The sequence below is a fragment of the Oreochromis niloticus genome, linkage group LG23 (assembly GCF_001858045.2).
Source record: "Oreochromis niloticus isolate F11D_XX linkage group LG23, O_niloticus_UMD_NMBU, whole genome shotgun sequence".
NCBI lineage: Eukaryota > Metazoa > Chordata > Actinopteri > Cichliformes > Cichlidae > Oreochromis > Oreochromis niloticus.
In genome coordinates this window covers 44,247,672-44,265,621 of record NC_031986.2, presented here as the reverse complement: position 1 = coordinate 44,265,621, position 17,950 = coordinate 44,247,672, and the positions used below count along the sequence as shown (strand labels likewise).

General features: G+C 39.6%; 2 protein-coding genes across 3 annotated transcripts; both read left to right on the top strand.

Annotated features, from left to right (window-relative positions):
• The first annotated feature begins 622 nt into the window (after positions 1-622).
• Positions 623-9,230, top strand: LOC100694127 (fizzy-related protein homolog). 2 transcript variants are annotated; one of them, XM_005479155.4, is made up of 14 exons: positions 623-807; positions 2,329-2,429; positions 4,038-4,157; positions 4,729-4,792; positions 4,891-5,018; positions 5,126-5,208; positions 5,276-5,459; positions 5,553-5,618; positions 5,702-5,804; positions 5,951-6,135; positions 6,234-6,467; positions 8,201-8,305; positions 8,397-8,489; positions 8,576-8,617. In XM_005479155.4, exons 2-14 carry the CDS (start codon positions 2,370-2,372, stop codon positions 8,615-8,617), a joined length of 1,467 nt encoding a protein of 488 aa, XP_005479212.1. In that variant the 5' UTR covers positions 623-807; positions 2,329-2,369. The 2 variants fall into 2 exon arrangements, with proteins under 2 accessions (XP_005479212.1, XP_005479211.1); XM_005479154.4 differs by having other exon boundaries at positions 624-807; positions 4,888-5,018; positions 8,576-9,230.
• Positions 9,231-10,237: 1,007 nt separating this feature from the next.
• Positions 10,238-17,894, top strand: haus5 (HAUS augmin-like complex, subunit 5). Its single transcript, XM_003439989.5, has 20 exons — positions 10,238-10,398; positions 10,493-10,622; positions 10,705-10,767; positions 10,965-10,997; positions 11,124-11,148; positions 11,274-11,397; positions 11,898-12,057; positions 12,149-12,242; positions 12,564-12,655; positions 12,739-12,793; positions 12,899-13,026; positions 13,127-13,208; positions 13,807-13,961; positions 14,274-14,436; positions 14,605-14,685; positions 14,819-14,964; positions 15,123-15,219; positions 16,337-16,475; positions 16,633-16,765; positions 17,666-17,894. The coding sequence occupies exons 2-20, from the start codon at positions 10,525-10,527 to the stop codon at positions 17,766-17,768; spliced, it is 1,971 nt and encodes a 656-aa protein (XP_003440037.1). The 5' UTR covers positions 10,238-10,398; positions 10,493-10,524; the 3' UTR covers positions 17,769-17,894.
• Positions 17,895-17,950: the final 56 nt, after the last annotated feature.

The following is a 17,950-nucleotide window of genomic DNA, read 5'->3' as shown; positions in this document are numbered from 1 at the left end:
TTTTCTTTTTTTCAATAATGTATATAGATTTCTCTTATATTCTTACGTGTACTTTTCATACCCTAGATCTATATTTATTTGTTATTTATATTGTACAGTCAATGGCGAATAAAAGCACCAAAATTATATTCTGATGTGCACTAACTGGTGTATGTGCTGAATGACAATAAAGTGGCTATTTATTCTATTCTATTCTATTCTATTCTATTCTATTCTATTCTATTCTATTCTATTCTTCTAAAGATGTATGCCGTGGACATCTATCTATAGGTCTAGTGCTCCCTCTATACTTGAAACTTGGGTATTACAAGTAGCTGAAACACAATAGTGGTAGGTATTCGCTTTTAATGTTTTTTATTTAAGTTTGAGCTGCATCAGAAGTTCCCAGCATGACTGTTGATGTTAAACTGCTTCCAGTTTATTATTTTGGACCATTTGGTGAGACTAATTTATGACCAGACTTTAACTGTAGCACAGATATTGGGACAAATATAACATCCTAACTGTGTTAGTCTTTATCCACGATCAGTACTTTGAAAACACTTCTTTTTCCCGGTAGCTGACTCCAGTATCCCAGCTTACGGCATCCTGCTATCAGCGATAAATATGGACACTTCCGTGTTATGATGTACGTCACCGGAGTGACACAAAACTCCCACAATGCAAAGTCACGTAGACCTCAGCTAAACAACAACAAGCGGCATCTGAGCCTGAATGGTTTTAAATAGCCGGTCCGGATCGTCTGCTCGCCGGGCTGTCCCCGCTGTTTCTGTCCGGAGGTGGTCTGCCGGAGCTGGCTCGTTTTAGGTATGCTGTCCCGACAAATATGACCGGATTAGCCCTTAGCTAAGTAAGCTAACGGTAGTTATCATTACCTGCTTCTAATTTATCGCAAATGAGCGTCTTTGAAGACATTTAGCTACAAATGAATCTCTAAAACATGTTAGATTCTCGTAACTGGTTAATAATGAGCTGTGCTGTTACCCTGAGGTAATCAGTGCTTTTGAAACTAGCACTGATTTGGTGTAGTTGAGGCTAAATGTTCTGGTTATTTAAAGTTGAGTAATTTTTTTTTTTTTTTTTTAAGCAAAATCAACATGCAAACAAAATGCACCATATATTATACATTCAGAAAATATAAACTTCTTACCAATTAGCAACCTTTGTACAAAGAAAAAAAAGATATAAAGACGGGGTCATAAAAGTTAACAGAGTGTTAACTCACTATAATCGATTGTTTTGCAGTGCACGGTTAGCAGGTGTGCACTAAAACTGCTGCTTTTAAATAGCCTGCTACAACATCAAGATAGCGATTTAACAATGTTAAAAAAAAATAAACTTCTTGCTTTTATAGTTTTGAAACTTAAATCAGAAAAACACTCAGTCTTTACTCTAATTTTCTGACTGCGTCCAACCAAAATGTGACCACAAAACAACGAAAGAAAAAACGGGCACAATATAATTCCCAAGCCATCATGGTCCTCCTGCTCGACCATCGCAGATTTACCTAAAAGTTTTATGCTCCAAATTGTGGTAATATATACAGATTTCTGTGAAGTTTAAAGCTTCATTTATCAGATGCTTTTCTAGATAGTTATATTAGAAAAATGGGATTTCCAGCAAGTTTGTTCACACTTTGAAATCTCAGGCAATGTTTGAACTTGGACAGCTCAAAAACGATTAAAGATAAAAGTCTGACGTATCCTTTGGGCTTTCTTACCATGAAAATTAACCACTAATTAGGGACGGGTACTTTAAAAGTGTCAAAGCGGTCCTGTGAAGTCCCATGTTTGAGCACAAACTAATACATTCACATTGCAAAAGAGTGATCATTTCCAAACAATATAAAGTCATACTTCACAGTAATGCAAAATAAATCACGTTGAACACTTTTAACTTGAAATTCTTCATCAAAATCTCCATATTTTTACTTAACTTTCATGCTGGAATGAGTAAATATGACAAAAACAAAAATGTCAGCACATAGTGTGATACAAATAAAACACCATCCTAGAGTTTTCAGATGGTACTCTATGTGACTGCCTGTTTTTTGTTCAACTTTTGATCTTTTTGATGTATCGGTTCCAAATTATATATCTTGATTTATTTTTATGGTAGGGGCGGACGATTGTAAAATCTAAATATCTTAAAACACAAAAATTTCACAGCGTTCATTTTATATATCCAAAATTTGGTCCATAAAAACTTTTAGGCAAAGATTGTGGTTGAGAAGAAAGTGTTATCAAAATGAGATGATTTTTACATTGTTGCCCTAATCTCGATTAAACTGCTTGTTTATTTATTAACTCCCCTGTTTGTATTGCACAGCTGTGTCCTCCCACACTGCAGTTGAGGGTTCAGGGTCCAGGATGGATCCCGACTATGAACATCGCCTCCTACGCCAAATTAACATCGAGAATGACAACTTTGTGAGTCGTTCGCTTAGTTTCTCCTCCTTTTCCTAGTTTTCATCCTTAATAATATGATAAAGTGTCATTTTTTTTCCATCCCTTCATCTGATTTGAATTTTGCTTTATTAATTTATTCATTGTAGAGAATTATTCTTTTATCTACTTAGAAATTGTAACCACATTGGCTGTAGTATGGGAACTTAATAAAGATTTGCATCAGTGCTGAATGTGTGACATTATTAACCTCCTAGGACCTGCCGTCCACATATATGGACATCACTTCATTTTTGGTTATTTTGACCAAAATACTCAATTTTGCTCTACATGGGCCTGATATCCAATTATGAGGACATTATACTGCTACTGTTCTATCAAAATTTTAAACGAATATCCTCATTTGTGGCTCTCATTTTTCTTAAAAACAAAAATAAGGTAAAAAAAAAAAAAAATCTGGAAATTCTTTGTTTTTACATTCATCGGGCCCCAATATGCCCAAATATCAAAGAGAAATTAAAAATGCATGTTGTGGAAGATGCATTTTTAATTTCTCTTTGATATTAATTAGATTGATTGTCATTTTAACTGCCTTTTTAAAAAAAATTTTTTATTGAATTTTATTTTATTTGTTTTCTTTCACTTATTGTTGCATGTGTGTTGTTGATGCCTATGTTTGAGTAATCTCTGTAACTGTGAGACACCTGCTGCTGCCTATCTTGGCCAGGTCTCCCTTGAAAAAGAGGTTTTTAATCTCAATGGGATCTTCCTGGTTAAATAAAGGTTAATAAATAAATAAATAAATATTGCATGTTGTGGAAGAGGCAGCACGGTGGCACGGTGGTTAGCACTGTTGCTGCACAGCAAGAAGGTCCTGAGTTCAATTCCACCATCAAATCAAATCAAATCACTTTTATTGTCACGTCACATGTGCAGGTACACTGGTACAGTACATGCGAGTGAAATTCTTGTGTGCGAGCTTCACAAGCAACAGAGTTGTGCAAAAATACAATAACGTAAAACAAGCAAAATATAAAAATGGCTGATCTAAAAAGTAATAAATATATGTACAATATATAAAGGTATATACATTACTGAATGTGTATACTAAATATGTTTTTCTACGTGTGTGTGTGTGTGTGTGTGAGTGTGTATATAGTGTGTATATACATGTTTTACAAATGAAATAAAGTAAACACATTGGCTGTAGTATGGGGTCATCAGGCTGGGGTCTTTTCTGTGTGGAGTTTGCATGTTCTCCCCGTGTTTGCGTGGGTTCCCTCCGGGTACTCCGGCTTCCTCCCACCGTCCAAAGACATGCAGCTTGTGGGGATAGGTTAATTGGATAATCGAAATTGTCACTAGGTGTGAATGGTTGTCTCTCCCTGTGTGTTGGCCCTGCGACAGACTGGCGACCTGTCCAGGGTGTACCCCGCCTCTCGCCCTATGACAGCTGGGATAGGCTCCAGCGACCCTGAAAAGGATAAGCGGAAGTGAATGGATGGATGGATGGATGTTGTGGAAGAGTTCGGGTCTTAGGAGGTTAAGTTAGATATTAGATGACGTAATCACTAACCAAACCTCTATGTGTTCATAAACTAACTTACTTAATGATAAATGTTTGTGTTGCAGAAACTGCAGAACAGTCGGACAGCCGCCGGCTCCCCATTGTCCTCGCCCACTAAGCTGGGAGACCGATTCATACCGACCAGAGCGGGAGCAAACTGGAATATCAACTTTCACAGGATCAACGTGAGACTGTGTTTTAAGTGCAGGTTTTTGGAGGAGCTTTGTAGGAGAGCTGTGTGGACACACCCAGTGGTTCATGTTTTAATTTTGACGTTGTGGAAAAACACTGAGCACATCCAGATTGTGTTTTTTTTTGTTTTGTCACTTTCACGAATTTTTGAAAAACTTAAAGAACATCACACAGAGCACTTCTGTGATTTATTTAAACAGTGAAAATAGCCGACAGTCGGAAAACTGTCTCAATTTCCACAGAGTTGGAAAGAATTATGACCTAACTGGGATTCCAGTGTTTTGTGAAAATATGAATTTCTGCTGATGAGTTTGCTCCTCTCTGGGCTTTGACAGCAACTTCATGAATTAGTGGAAATTTAATGGCCGTGGAAGTCGGCTGGTTCGGGTTATGGAGGGAAAACTCAGATTTCCTATTTCCTATTTTCTAAAGTTGTGATGTTTGTTTTCCAAATGTATAAAATGGTCAAAATGAATTGAATGATGATTGCTTGGTTTGCTGTATAAAATAATTTACAGTGTAAATGTTATGAATTGATCAATAACCTTCATGATTTATGCGCAGGAAAATGAGAAGTCACCGACTGTGAACAAAAAAACAAAGGATGCCTCTTCTGATAATATCAAAGGTGAATATGTTTTGAAATTGTCAAAGTTTTGCTGTTTCCTTGTTATTCTTTTATATCTGCACATGAATCAAATATCACTGCTGTCGTCTCTGTAGCAGACGGGCTGGCCTACTCTGCTTTGCTGAAGAATGAGCTGTTGGGAGCAGGAATAGAAAAGATCCAAGATCCCCAGACGGAGGACAGACGTCTGCAATCGTCCCCGCCCGAGAAGAGGAGTCTCTTCTCTGTATGGAAGTCTCAGATTCTCTCGGTCATCTTGCACTGTTAGCGCAGCATGTTTGTGTGCTCTAATCAGACCTCTGTTAGCTCTAATGATGCATGTTTGCTTTTCAGTACTCACTCAACACCAAAAGCTTGTCATCAGAAGACGGCACCAACATCTCTCCCTACTCGTTATCACCCGTCAGCAATAAAAGGTAAGAGCGCTGTTTGAGATCATCCCTACACTTTGGAGTCACGTTATATCTGAACTTCCTGTTGCAGTCAGAAGTTGTTGCGTTCACCAAGGAAGGCAACTCGCAAGATCTCCAAGATTCCCTTTAAAGTCCTGGACGCTCCAGAGCTGCAGGATGACTTTTATCTTAACCTGGTGGACTGGTCGGCTCTCAATATGCTCAGTGTGGGGCTGGGCACGTGTGTTTACCTGTGGAGCGCATGCACCAGCCAGGTACCGATACTGGAGCGTATATTTCTGTTTGTTGTTGCTGTTTATATCGTTGCTGTGCTGTGCCACAGTGACTCACCAGCTAAGTTTCCTCAGGTGACCAGGCTGTGCGATTTGTCAGTAGAGGGCGACTCTGTCACATCAGTCGGATGGTCTGAAAGGGTAAGTACACGTAGCAGACTACTGTCAAAAAAACCTGTTAGTTGTTTTTTGTTATTAAGAAGATGCTTTGCTCTTTGTTTTAGGGTAACCTTGTAGCTGTGGGAACTCACAAAGGCTATGTTCAGATCTGGGATGCTGCTGCTGGCAAAAAGCTTTTTGCCTTGGAGGGCCACACAGCCAGAGTTGGTGAGTTAGCGTGATCGTGGCTTCAGAAATGATCCTAAAGGAATACTTGAAAAATCAGCCTGGATAAAGTTGAGACATCTTGGAGGTCATTAAAGCGGAGCACTGTGTCCAAGCTGAGGCTTAAGTTAAAGTTACTCTGATTACAGGAGCTCTGGCTTGGAACGCAGACCAGTTGTCTTCGGGAAGCCGAGATCGTATGATCCTCCAACGAGACGTGCGGATGCCTCCGCTCCAGTCAGAGAGGCGCCTGCAGGGACACAGACAGGAAGTGTGCGGTTTGAAGTGGAGCACTGACCACCAGCTGCTCGCCTCTGGCGGCAATGACAACAAGGTAGAGGTTTTTTAATTTTTTGTAATATTTAATCAAGCACACCGACTGTATGGATTTGCTTTGCTCACTGATGATGAGTGTGCGGTTTGTGGTCTTAGCTGTTGGTGTGGAACCACTCGTCGCTCAGTCCCGTGCAGACGTACACCGATCACCTGGCTGCAGTTAAAGCCATCGCCTGGTCCCCCCATCAGCACGGCCTGCTTGCCTCGGGCGGCGGCACCGCCGACCGCTGCATTCGATTTTGGAATACCCTGACATCGCAGCCGCTGCAGTGTATGGACACCGGCTCTCAGGTCTGCAACCTGGCCTGGTCCAAACATGCTAATGAGCTGGTAAGAGACCCCACATCCACAGTGGATTTGCTGTCCGTGGATTTATTACCATTTGTAATTGTAAAGACACTGATTAAAATTGTAGGTCAGCAGCGATACGTTAAGAGCTCTTTTTGAAGTTGATTGAATACATGTATACATGTACAGAGCTGTTCTGATTGGCCAGCTCCAGGGGCTTCTGCATGGATCGACCTCAGCTCTATGATCATGAGTGAGAGAGATTAAAACTCAAAACTCTGTTTCGTTGCATGCAGAATTAGCGTAAACCTACGAGTGCAGAATGAATCCCGTTTTGTGTGTTTTATTGAAAATGACAAACTTCAGAATTAAGAATAGCTGTAAAATTACTGATTTGTTGTTGCTGGGCCCAAGACTGGCAAGTAGGTGAGTCTTACTGTCATATAAGGTAACTGTCATGTTTGATTTAATGTGAACTTTAAATACACAAATAAAGAGATTAATCATTTTGTATTAGTGATGAGCAGGATGACAGATTCTGTCAGGCAGGAGTCTCATACCTTATTCTTCATCAGTCATACTCTTTATAAAGGACGTGATTTATATCTTTAGTGATTTTTTTATTTATTTATTTTTCCCCCCCCTACCCCACTCGATCACTGACTCTTCAGATATCTTCTGGGGGGAAGATGGATGGAGCATGCTAATCATCTTTCCAGCCCTCTTAATGACATTTTGAATTTGTGATCCGAGTTTGACACAAAGGTTCTCCGTTATGGAGAATGGGTTCAACAGTTACCCCATAAAACGGTAACATAATGGTTTGGACATGTGCAGAGGGAAGGATAGTGGAAGACTACAGAGAAGGTTCGTGGATGCAGTGAAGGAGGAAATGCAGAGGGTTGGTGCGACAGAGGAGGATGCTGGGGATAGGCTGAGATGGAGGCAGATGATCTGCTGTGGCGACCCCGAGAGAAAGAAGAGGTTTTCAAAGATTAATCTCTCTGTTAGTTCAGCTATATCGCCTTTACATACTGTGATGGCCAAACCCATGACTGCATTATAAAAGTCGGTAACTCTTATGTATTCTTTATTTCTTTATTCAAAATAACACACTTTAGTTTGCAGTAAGTTTATTGTTTGGTTTGGATACATTTGTTTGTAAGCGCACACATTTAGTTTACTTATGTATTTATACCAATTCACTCTGATTCTTGGTTTGATTTTTGTATAATCTTTGTCTGGCCACTCCCAGAGATCGTGGCAGGTAAGAAACAGGTAAAGGAAACAAAAGCAGTGAAATGCATAGAGGGGATGATTGGACCGCACCACCACTTCCTGCTGAAGGGGGAGAATGTGTGTTTTCTGTAATTAAATGTTTGAGTTTAGGGTTTAGTTGTTTTGATTTTCTTCTTTGGTGTTTAGTTTATTAACAAACTAGACTGTGCTGCATCGTCTTTGTGGTTTATGACTGTGTTTTGTTTACTTACTCCTGTTGTGTCATAGTGATCTGATCAGCTGTTATGTGTGTCATTTCCTGTTTAGGTCAGTTATGTTTGTTTGGTTTGTTGAGGTCACAGTTCACCGTTTCTTTGAACTCTTTCATGAGCTCAACATTTACTGTTTGTAAATAGAATTTTTTGGGTTAAATAAATGAAAACCCATTTTCTGATCATTCCTGTGACTCCTGCTTTTTCAGCTCGGTCCATCACACATACACAAACGAGTTCACTGTTAAAAGCAACAAAAAGCAAACAAATGCTTTTCTTTTTCAGGTAAGCACCCACGGATACTCTCAGAATCAAATCTTGGTGTGGAAATATCCAGCTCTCACTCAGGTGGCCAAGCTTACAGGACACTCCTACCGAGTGCTCTACCTGGTCAGTCTGGTTTGTTTGTTTTTTTCTCCATTGATAATATAAATAAGAACATTATTAAGATAAAATTCTAATGACTTGTTGTACTCTTTAGGCCATGTCTCCAGACGGTGAGGCGATTGTGACGGGAGCTGGAGACGAGACGTTACGCTTCTGGAACGTTTTCAATAAAACGCGCTCGACAAAGGTGAGAACGCATTAACAACAACCCCCCCCGCCCATTTTAATACCTGCTGAAAACATTAACCAAGTTTCTTCATTTTTTTGTTTCAGGAATCTGTATCAGTTTTAAATCTCTTTAAGAAGATACGGTGACTTCAAGCACCTTTTTAAAAAGAAATAAAATCCTGCCATCATCGGCGGATAGCTCATCCGCCTGGTGCTAAAGACATACAGTACAATCAGAGGCTTATTGTGAGTGTTCTTTTCACAAAGGGAATGACGGCAACACCTAGCTTTATTTTTTTAAATTGTGTGAAAAATTCTTTTGCACCTGCTGTGAATGTATTATTTTTATTATATGCTTAAAAAATGTAAAAGTGGGTGTTTTTTGTTTTATTTAAACTTTTGTCAGTATACAAAACTAGAAATCACAAGCCTTAAGAATATTGATATCATCTGAAATGTGTTTTGTTTACCTCATCTTTAATTTATTTAACATACTTATTATACAACAGACATTCAGAGACTTATTTTTACACCATTTCTCATAGGATGGAAGTTTGGAGTGATTTAATGACATGTTATACTATGAGTAAATTAAAAAAAAACAAACAAACAAAAAAAACCAAGCACCATGATTATTGTGACCTTTGGACTGTGGTTGAGAGGAGGTGACTGAATACAAAAAAGTCTAATGCTGTGCATTTAGACGTCTGCTGAATTGCTGATTATTTGCAGTAAAACAAATAAAAGAGCCACTTTCTGACTTTGTGTATATTTATTTATTTCACAACTTGTACAGCATGGATGGAAAACCCGCTAATGCATTCAGAATTGTTATAATTTCTTTGCGGCATAAATTGAACAAGCTACTGGAAACATTCCTCAGAGATTCTGGTAAACTTGTTGCAGTGTTTAAGAAAAAACAGTTTTAGATCATTCGAGTTTTGTGATGTGGCACGTTATCCTCCCCAGAAGCAACCATCAGAAGATGAGTACACTGTGGTCATAAGGGAATATGGTCAGCAGCAGAACTCAGGTAGGCTGTCGCATTTAAGTGATGCTCAGCTGATACTTCTGGATCCGGTGTGCCGAGATGATATTCCTCACACCATCACACCATCATCAACCAGCCTGAACCACTCGCGCAGGGCAGGGTGATGCCATGCTTTCATGTTGTTTGCATCAAACTGGCTTTACCGTGTGAATGTGAAAGCAAAAATTAAGCCTGATCAGACCGGACAAAGTTTTACCAAGCTTTTGTTGTTCACGTTTGATGAGCCAGTATGAATTAAAGCCTCAATTTCTTGTTCCTGGCTGATGGGCACATAGTATGGTCTTCTGCTGCTGTAGCTCATCTGCATTCAAAGGTGCTCTTCTGCATCCCTTGGGTGAAACGAGTTGTATTCCCTTGACCTCTAACATCAACACGGCAAATTCAAAGTCACTTAAATCGCCTTTCATCTCCATTCTGATGCTTGGTTTGAACTTCAGCAGGTTGTCATGAGCATGTATATATGCCAAATATCCCTGATTAGATGCCATGTGATTAGCACATTAGATTCTTGGGTTAAACAGTGCAATAAATAACATGACAAACAACATCTTTTAAATCATCTCCACATTTAAAAATAAAAAAATGAATATTGGCTTCTGGATCATTACATGATTTTCATCATGTGAGATATTTGTGTAAAATCAAAGCTAAGGCACAGTCTGTGCTGATGACAGCAAATGGCTGTAGTTGTGATTGCTCTCCAAGCCAGCAGGTGGCGGTACTTCTCCTTTTCCTCTTCCTCTGTGGTCGTTAATCGGAAATGCTGTTGACAGGCGGGAACTTGAAAGTTTGAGTAGGTTTAGGTTAAAAAATATTCCCGTGTGAGCACCGTAACCTGTTTTTATTGAATTAAAGAGGCATCTTTCGTGGGAGCACGGTAAGTTGGAGGGACATCTGTGAATTACGTGCACTCATTAAGCTAACTACGCTGGCTGATGATAATAGTCTCCTGTTGTTGTTTCTCGCTTTAGCTGTAGCTCGTTACCAGCTGTTATTTGTCAGGATGGCAGACAGAAATCTTGTTCAGGACTTGAAACGCTGGGCGACAGAGGAGTTTGGGCTGTCCCCGGACAGACTGCCTAATGACAGCTATTTTAAAACGTAGGTATCTACACTTATGTTACCTGTCATCAATGTTATTACCTAACTTTTTAGCCTTGAACTAATGTTGATTGTTTTCCAGACTCTGTGTTGGGACGGGGAAGTCGATATGGAAATATGTCATCCAGCATGTTTTCCAGCAAAGGTGAGACTTTGTTCTCGCTTGCTTTTTGTTTTTGTTTTTAAACCTTTTGATCACTAAATTATAACTAGAACACGGCTCATTTCCTGTCCTCAAACATTTACTCAGGACTCTGGTTCATTACAAAAGAAAAAACATTTGCATGAATGGCCTGTTTTCTAAAATAAACTGCAATCTCTGACTGATTTCTGTCTTTTTAGGAATGTGAGGATCATGCGTGGCAATCTTCAGTGGTATCCTTTTTGGTCTTGACTTGATCTGCAAAGCTTCCAGCTTCTTTCCAACAGACTTTCTTTGTTTTGTTTTCTTTGCCTTTCTTTGTTATTTATTTGCTCTGTTATCCTTGACATTGTTATTAGGTATAAATCGCTTCAAGACAAAGAGGTAGGCTGCAACTTATTTCTTTTCCCCAGCAGTTGTAATTTAGTTTAATTGTTAGTGATTGCACTTCACAAAGGGGAGTTTCTGTAAAAGCTATGTTTGTGTTTACTGGTGTGCGGTCTTGTCAGGCTGAGGGCCAGAGTGAGGCTGCAAAGCGTAAAGATCTCCAGAAGAAGATAGAGCAGCTGAAAGAAGAGATTAGTCACCTGGACTCTCAGATGAGCGTTACAGAGGAGCAGATGGCCACACAAGGTTAGTCCAACATATGTACTGTGGGCTGGACTTCCAGCCATCCCTCCATAATTTTCCTCCAGTCAGGGTTGTGAGGGGACTGGAGCCTATCCTGCTGAGTGACACGCAGTGCACATTAGACACTAACACAAAGACCGTGCATGTCTTTGGACTTGGCAGGACTCATTTGGGAATAACTGTGTTAACACAGTTTTGTTTTAAAACACCTATGAATTTGATGTGTTGTCACTACTTTGATTAGAGGCAAACATGTCTGATGTTGTGTATATGGTTTCTTTAAAAATGTACTGAGTTGCACCTTGTGATTGTTTTCTTATATAAAGATAAAATAATTAAAGTTAAAATGAGAGAAGTTCTGAAAAAATATCTTTTTCACACATTTCACATGGTGACAAGTTCAGCTCAAATATATTAGTTATACCACAAAGGGCTGAAAAGGTTTTTGTCTACTATTTTGCCATTTGCGTTTAATAGCTGCATTTTCTGCTGTGATTACACAGACAACTCTATCAGTCGAACCTGGGCCCAGGTGGAAGACGGCCAACGCAGAGAGCTGCTGCTTCAGGCTTTCAGGCAGCGCTGCATCTCAAGCCGCAAATATCTTTCTGATGATGTGCAACAGATCAGTGTGCACTGCCAGGCTCTGGAACAGATGGCCAGGTAAGGCAGAACATTTACTAATACATTTTAAGTGAAAAAGAGACGCAATACCTTTTACACATTTTTCTTTTTGTGTGTGTGTTTATTGCAGAAAAGCAGAAATTGAAGTGCTGTTTGATAAATCTTCTTGCAACAGAGACAATGACAACCTCAATGTCAAAGTGGCAACAGAGGCACAAGTTCTGGTAAAACATGCCCGAATCTGTGTTTTACTTAAGTTTAAAATTTAGAATGTTTATCAGACAGAAATAGCAAATACAGCCGCTTTGGAGGCTCTGTGTATAGCCGCTCTGTGTGTTTTCTATCCATCAGACAGACATTCAGACTTGGGGCCAATTTATAGTTACCAGTTAACCCAACATTACTTCACCTAACCTTACCTAATGTATGCTGGGAGAAATTTTAACATTCGCACAAATCTGGAATTAGTTGCTTACCGAGGCAACTGTAGCATATCAGCTGCTGACTTCATGAAATCATTCATTACCTTTGTTTTCTTTCTTTAGCGTGATGTGAGAGAGCTGTGTGACGACAGGGTCCACTTCTATCAGTCTTTACAAGAGTGTGAATCGAAAACACAGCACTCTGCAGCCACACAGTAAGGACCACAGACTGTACTCGATTTAAGTTATTCAGCTTTTAAAATGTATTTATTTTTGTGTTTGTTTGTTTTCCCTGTAGTATGACCCGTGAGCAGAGGACTGCTGTATTCCAGTACTGGCTGAGTGCTGTTGAGGTTGGTGTGTTTGTGTCTGATTTTACAAAATATTTTTGTATTTGTGTTAACATTGTCTTTAATTTTGACTTTGCATTAATATGCTGTTGCTTGTTGTGTCACCAGAACATGTTGGGTGCTTACCCTCCAAACCATGTTCTATCAGCGCTGCTGTATTTGGCTTCAAGAGAGCAGAAGGTATTGGAGGAGAAACTGTCGTCTCTGGACGTGACACGGGATGTAACAGCTCTGCAGTAAGGCAGTGATTGGGATCTTTCATTTCACGTCATGCTTCAAGATTTCCGATTTTCAGTGTAATGCATTTTTAAAATTTATTTGTTTTTTGGCATGCAGGTTCCGCTATGAAAGCGACCACCTTCTGGATATGTCAGCAGAAGAGGAAAATGAGTTACCACCAGTTAAAACCCTCTTAGAGGTGCGGTCACATTGCAGTATACCAACAGAAACGCAGATGAAACCATGTTCACACCCCCTGTTAACAGTTTACATATCAGGACATAATAAAAATAATCTGGTCCCTACCTGGTCTTAAAATGAGGTAAATACAAACGGAGACGAACAAGAGCACATGGCATATTAAACCATATCATTGTTGATTTAACAAAAACGAATCCAAAATGCAGAAACACTGTCAAAGGTTAAACACACCATATGATTCAATAGCTTGTAGAACTAAGCTTGTAGATACCAAGGGTATCATGAATAATCTTTCTCACTGTAGGATAATTGACTTTAAATTGTTTGGGAAGGGACTTATAAACCCTCATGGGTAGCAACAGTGGTGGCACATATTTGAACCGCAAAGTGCCAAAAGTTCTGCTTCTATAGTGGTGCTCACATTTGCTGATGATCAGTTAATGAAATATGCAGAAGCAGTAAGGGTGGACTTATTTTTCACACATTATGTCCTGATACATAAAATCGTGATCAAACCATGATCATCTCTTTCTTTTTCCTGGAATCTGCGATTGGTAACTTTTTATGCATGGACCCGCATGTGATTGTTGCTGCAGGCTGCGTGGGAAGAAGTGGAGCAGAGCTTGGTGGAACTGGCCCAGACTCGCTCCAGAGTCCAGCAGCTCAAAAACCAGCTGCAAACCCGTAAGAAGGACGCTGAGCTCGAGGTGTCCAGTATTAGAGATGAGCTCCAGGATGATTCCTTGGCACTGTAAGTTCATTCCAATTCAATCTCTGCCTTTGCCATGCATTTTGTTATTTTTTTTTTTGCAGTACTGCAACTTGGGAGTTGGGTTTCTGTGAGGGGGGAAAAAAAGGTCCAACAAACAGCCACTGTTATTGTTGTTTTTATCTGAACGATACAATTTTTCTGTTGTCAACTCAGTTTTAAACTTTGTATTTGCATCCTGTTTGAAAACAGCTATGTGAGTTCATTTTAATTAGTGGTAATATCTTTAGAGGCAATAATTTTGTCTTGTCTTCTACTTGTGCTTTTTATTTTCCTTGCGCTCTGAACTCTTAGATCAGCTCTTGAGGTGGAACTACAGTGTGTGATGCAGGCAGCTGCCAGGGATTATATCAGAGACCGCTGCATCCAACTTGACCAACATGCCCAAAGTCGACAGGAGGCGCTAAGAAGCCTTCGCAGCCAGTGGCAGAGCATACTGGACTTCAGACAACTAGTGGTGAGAGTTGACAGACAGTATTTTTGGATGAAATATTTTCTACATGTATTATATACTGTAGATCTTTGGTCTAGATGTCTTATGTTTGCTAGGTGTGAGAAGACTGACTTTTCGTCAGCATTTGTTACATCATAAAAATAATCATGTTCTGCTTTCTTGTCTTTACAGCTTCTCAGACAAGAGCAGATCAGAGGTCTGATTAAGGGGAACTCGACAGCAAAGACGCAGCTGATTCATCTTCACAGAGAGGTCAGGATCAATGACAGTGAAATATGTTTGATGAGAGGCTTCAGTCTGGGGTGAAAAACGAGAGTGACTAAAATTTAATTCTTATGTTTTTTTGTAGCACTCTGAGGATTTTAATCTTTGCGTTTTGTCTCAGTTAGAGGAATTCATCCAGGCAAAACTAATGCCACAATTTGAAGATGTGACCGCTGCAGCCAACAGTCTAAGGAACGCTGTGTCTAAGGAGGCCAGACAGATGGGAGCAGTTTCACTTCTTTCACTGGACCGCAGAACTATCGAAGGGTATGAGCATGTTGCTTGGTATCCCTATATTTGCCTCATTGGTGGTACATCTGTGGCCCCAGCTGCAGTGAATCAAAACAAAAACATATTTAATTGTTGTCCTTGTCCAGGGGTGACATTCACTGACCAGAAATATAATTCCATTTTGTTTTGTTTAGTATGCAACGAATTCCTGCATCATGGTTGTCCATCCATCGCTTGCAGTCCCCGACCTTCAGCAGCTTGTGTCAGAGTCTGGCATTCCCTCTGTACAAGGTGATTTTTGGCATATAGTGTGTAAAGTGTTGCAGTTTTACTGTTTTCTCTTTGATTCTGCTCACTCTCACAGTCATGTTTTGCTACGGTTGCAATCTGTTTATAATGATATGGTGATTAATTAGCGAAAATTGCAAATCTGTGTCCCTCCCTTACCATCTAAATACCACAGAAATTCATTTAATTACTTGCATTAAGAGCCCAGCCAGAACCTCATAGGTTTAAAACAAATTCTTTCACAAATGGGGACGTAGTTACTGCAGGTCAGCAGTTTATTGCAAATCGACAGGCAGTTAGAGTCTTCTCTTACAAATGAACGCTCTGCAGACGAGCTCTTCTCTTCAGCTGACTCCGAATGATTGCATCATTCAGGCAGACTGTCTGTGTTTGTAAATTAGACTGATTATTTGCAGACAACCTTTGCAGTCGCCTTGTGATTGAAGGTGGTCGCCAGAGTTTGAGAGTGTTGCATGCTCAAACTCAGGGCGTCCAGCTGGAGTCGGTTGCTTAACGCTAAAAAAAATTAAATGCAGTCACCGGGCAACCACTTCATTCTTCCTTCCTTCCTTTGCTGAAAGGAGGTTACTATGATGATCTTACTTTAGTGTGACTGAGTCATTTGCTTCAGTAAAAGTAGATGTCAGTCAGTGGAGCATTGTTCTGAACTGGTGACATCATGATTTTTGTGTTGTATTATTTTAAAATATTCAACTTGTAATTTCAGTCACTAAAACAGTTTATTCAGTCATGCTGCCTGGGTAATGGCCTCCAAAGAAATCTTCTAAAGGGACTTTGTGACCGTCTCACTATCCTAACATCACTTGTGTTTTCCTGTGGCTCTTTCTCAAATGATTTTCTACAAAATCAGTGTTTGCAGCCAACTCTTAAATGTGCCCTAAGTGATTGTAACGGACTGTCATTGATCGATGCTGAACCCCTCACAACCAGAGATGACAAAAATTGCATCTTTGAAAGCCAGTTTCACTGAGCAGAAGGAAAATAGAGTTACATATACCAAAGCTGCTGGGAGGTGTCCTTTTTCACTTTTTTATTTTTCCTCATATATTGCATACTAGTAACTTTTTTGACTTTCTCTGACTTTCACACCCAACTTCAGGCTCCGGAGGAGTTGTGTTCCCGATCTCGCTCACAACAGCTTGAGCTGCGTTTTCTCCGTCAGTTACTTCAGCTTCACTCTGCCACTCTGCAGAAGATAAAGAAGGAAGCGGATCAGCTGGAGGCATCTGATCAAAAAGGTAACCAGGAGAACTTATCAAGAGAGAAGCGTTTGCTTTAAACACAAATGAGGGCAGTGTTTGGTGTACACGTACTTAATATGTTAGGAAATTTCCACAAAAAATAAAATGCTCGGTGGATTTTTAGTAACATACTGCTGTCTGTCTGCACTCTTAGCTCTCCTGTCCAGAGTCATGGAGGAGGACCAAAAGCTTCTCAAGTCTTTGGTACCAAGAGTCAGAGGGCTCACTCACCGCTGTGCACAGGGCCTTTCTTATGGGGACCAAGTCAAAACTGCCATCTCTTATTGGTGAGACACAGTTCTTAAATCGATGACCTGTTATTATTATTATTTTAATTGCTGCTTAATCGAGATTTCTCCTTTCTAATCTGGGTGTATTTTTACAAATTGAGATCTGGGAATTACCTAGAGTGACACAGTTACCTGAACAACATCTGCAAGTGAATGGATGAGTTATCACTAAAAAAGCATGTTTTAAACACTCATTAGAACTACTTCCTGGTTTAACCTTTAGACAATACTAAGATTATTCGTGCACACTTTTGTATGTGTTTTTTCTTTCCAAATGTAAGTGATTTAGGCAGTTTTAATGATCTTTCATTGATTGTCTGACGAGGCTTTTGTTGCTGGAGTCCATTATGAAGAGATAAATGTACTTGCCATTTTTAACTGGTTACCATAATGTGATGGATAAATTACACCTGGTCAGTGATTCTGATTATTACTGACTGACTGACATCTCATTATTCCAGAGTGAATATACAGTCTTGGACTAAAACCTTTTTTTACTGGTGATCTTCTAGATTTTAGATTTTTTTGTAGAAAATGTAGAAGCTTAATCCAGGTACAGAAACTGGCTGATAGTGGTTTAATTCATCTAATTATAGTTTTGCAGCTCAATCTATTTAAAAAAAAAGAAAAGAAAAAAGACCAGCTTTCTTAATTCATTGGTAGTAAACTAAGTCTTAAACCTTACTGTTAACTTGCCTATCTACACACAGGTGATTACACCATTTGTAAATGACTTCATGGCTTGAATTTAACCCTGCCAAAACATTCATGCCAGTACATCTATCTGAGGCCAATATCTAACTGAATTTATTGGCTCTAATTATTTTCCATTCATGCCCTTGCTCAGTAGTCCAGCGTCTCATTCTCTGGTTAACTTCCCTGTTTTGTGTGTTGTAGGTGGGAAAGGCCAGCCCAGCATGTTCTTCCTGAGGTCAGTAAAGGAGGACTGACTTTTCAGCAGTGGTTACAAAGGTGGAAACTAGCAGCAAAGTCCCCATAGTTGAATACTATGATGGATTCCTTTCAGCACCTTTCAGTGGTAGAATGAACACTGTGTTGTAGATATTTAATGCACAAATGGTGTTTGTTTGTTTTTTCTCTCATTTGTCATCATTACTCCTAATGTCTTACCATGTGTAAATCAGTCACTAATAAACCCTTTTGAAGCGAAATATTTGTTCC